Genomic DNA, 3,056 nt, shown 5'->3' with positions numbered 1-3,056 from the left:
ACACAAAATTGGTTCTGAACTTAATCCGGTCTTCAGGATTAGACATTTTTTAAAAAACACCCTCTTTAAGCTTCATCCGTCCCTCATTTCCCCACACATTAAAGTTCCTCGCGTATCAAATTGATACCCCATAGAAAGTAGACGTGTTTCATGCATTTTTATTTATTTTTATTTGAAAAAATAAAATAAATAATAAAATATTTCGAAAATATTTTATTTAAAAAAAATTGAATTCAGTTCATAAGTATTTATTAAAAAAAAAGTCGATTTTCGCAAAAAACTTTCAATCCCGAAATGTAAAAAATGAAAAAATGAGTTAAATTATAGTTTATCAATGCAGTTTGTGCATAGTTTGAAATGATGTGCATTGCAAACATAAGTTATACACTTATCACAGCGATTGCTGTATAAATTTTTGTTGTTTTTATATTCGCAATGTGCACAACGACTTCGTTTTCCTGCTGACGGAGCATGCGTGAGTTTTTGAGAATTTGGTAAATTCGATTTTCGCGATGCGTTTGTCGTTGATGTTGGCGCTGCTGATGTTGATGTCGTTGGTGATGATGATCTTGATGAAATATTCTGAATTTCATCTATAACAGCATTTGCATTTGGTGTTCGAGGACGAGTTTTTCTGTTCGCAATATATGGTGTAACTAATTGCTTTCCGAGCTTCACTAAGTACAAGCGGCGGCGATACTTTTTTTTCTCATATTTCCAATCTGCGTTGAGATGAATAAATATTACGAAACTGTTGTATGCTGAAGTATCAAGGATGTTACAGAAAAGGGCTAATGGCCAACGATTCACCTTGCGTTTGCAGCGATAAGTGCCTACGAGTTTATCTAGAGAATCAACACCACCTTTCGTCGCATTATAGAATCGAATAATTTCCGGCTTTTTTTGTTCGTCGTTAGCCACACTTTTCTGGTCATGAAGTGTACTAAATAGAGTGACAAAACGATTCTTTTTTGGTACGTAAGAAACCATTGTGCTGCGCAAACCATGATCGAACACAAATTCGGAATGATATACTGGTTTGTTTTTCATTTGCAGCAGCAATGGTGGAATTTCTTTTCGATTTTTTCTGATCGTTCCAATCAACTTGTTTTGTTTCTTTTTCAATTCTAGTGCCAACTGCCGTGAAGTAAAAAAATTATCTGTTGTGATGTTACGACAACTCAGTTGATTGCTTAGAGTCAGAACAACTTTTTGGCCTTGATTTACTCCTGCTTTACAATTTCGATCGCGACCCGTATATACTTCAAGATTCCAAGCATAATACTTGCATCGCACAAACACCATATTTTGATACCGTATTTATGCGGTTTTGATGGTATATATTGTGTAAATGGGCAGCGACCGCGAAATGGTACAAGTTGTTCATCTACTGTAACGTTTTTCCCAACAGTGTAACACATTTTCAATCGATTCACCCATTTGTCGTAAACGTTTCGTATTGGTGCCAATTTATCTCTTGATCGAATTTCCTTTCTCTGTTCTTTGTCATCGAAACGAATGCATTCATTTATTAATTTGAATTTTTTCAAAGTCATTGTGGCGCGGAAGATTGGTGGTCCTGTTTGGTCATCCCACAATTCATTTATACATTGCCCATGCGATCTGTACACGCCAGCTAATATTAGCAAACCATAATAGGCGCGCAAAGAAGCAATATCAACTGGTAACCAAAGTTCCTTGTATTTTCGAGGTCCATATAAATTTGTCATTTCAACTATTGTCTTTTCGATTGGTTCCATGAATAATAGAAAAGACGACAAAATATCAGTACATCGTGACGACGCAAACAAAGTTCGACCTGTTCAAGCAAATATCACAAGCATAACAAGAAGAAGTAGAATATGAAGAAAAATTTACCAGGTGTTTCATGTAGAGCAAATGAAGCATTAGATCTATTCGGCAATTGTGGCGGCGGCTCGAAATAATAACAATATTTTCCATCTTTCGATAACACAAACTCCTTCGGTTCAGAACAAGTAGTTTCATGTTGCTGTGGTTCATTATCTACAACATCGTCGTCTGACTCGTATTCACTACTTTCATCATTTTCACCCGGTTCTGGTAAATATTCTTCGTCGTCACTACTAGTTTCAAATGGATCAAAATCACTTTCTTCCTCGTCGTCTTCACGAGGATCGAAATCAAATAAATTCGACATTTCGACAATAAAACGCGAAAGTGAACACAAAATACGCTTGGCAAGCAGACAGAACTGTGTTCGTTTGATAGCTACAAGAAAACAAATGTCGGTACTGTACCTCTGTTCCGAACACATAACATTACGTAGTATCAATTTGATACGCGAGGAGCTTTTACGTGACTTTTTTTATTGTGCCAATTGGGTGAAAAATAGAAAAGAAGGAAATATATTATCTAATGAATTTCATAAAAATATTCCTTGGGCCAAAAAAGCAGGTCAAAATATTAATATTACTACAAAATACAGAACGTGAAAGTAGCAATTCGTATCAAATTGATACGAGGGACGGATGAAGGTTAAGGTTTTGTGTAGAACAAAACCTTATTAAAGTCATCTGTCTGCCTGCCAGATAGATATCTGTCTGGAGAAATCCATCATGGACTTCTTCTTCATTCTGGTTGTTCTTTCAGTCACTGGTGCTTACGTTCGACGATACTGAAGACCCAAACAAAATTCACAACTTAAGAAATATCCTTAATATGAAGGTCGAAATAAAAGCACTGAGAAACGTCAAGAAAAGTAACACCCCAGTGCAAAAGATGCCAAAGTTTCAATATAGAAAAAATAGAATACTCGGAGGTGGTAAGGCAAGGTGCACTAACCAAAAGCATGACGATGGTAATCAAATACTGAAAACTATTTTAGATAGACTTGACATTTTAAATAGAAGACTTAACGAACAACAAATTTGTGAAGAGCTTAGCAGTATGAAGTAAAAAGACAAAAATATAGCAAGGAAACCAAATGACAAAAAGAGGGATTAAGTTGCTCCCCAAGTGGTTCGGTCCGTCACTAAGTGGGTGCGGGCTCAGGACTCCCAGCATCCTCAGCAAAA

At 36.2% G+C, this 3,056-nt stretch overlaps 1 protein-coding gene across 1 annotated transcript; it reads right to left on the bottom strand.

Annotated features, from left to right (window-relative positions):
- Nucleotides 1-1,223: 1,223 nt before the first annotated feature.
- LOC119654670 (piggyBac transposable element-derived protein 4-like) lies at nt 1,224-2,179 on the bottom strand. The gene is made up of 2 exons (XM_038060207.1): nt 1,879-2,179; nt 1,224-1,819 (listed from the first exon to the last, which is right to left on the bottom strand). The coding sequence occupies exons 1-2, from the start codon at nt 2,177-2,179 to the stop codon at nt 1,224-1,226; spliced, it is 897 nt and encodes a 298-aa protein (XP_037916135.1).
- Between the last annotated feature and the right edge of the window lie 877 nt (nt 2,180-3,056).

Source organism: Hermetia illucens, chromosome 1 (genome assembly GCF_905115235.1).
Source record: "Hermetia illucens chromosome 1, iHerIll2.2.curated.20191125, whole genome shotgun sequence".
NCBI classification, from domain to species: Eukaryota; Metazoa; Arthropoda; class Insecta; order Diptera; family Stratiomyidae; genus Hermetia; species Hermetia illucens.
Note: the sequence above shows the minus strand (reverse complement) of the source record. Positions and strands in the feature narration are given on the sequence as shown.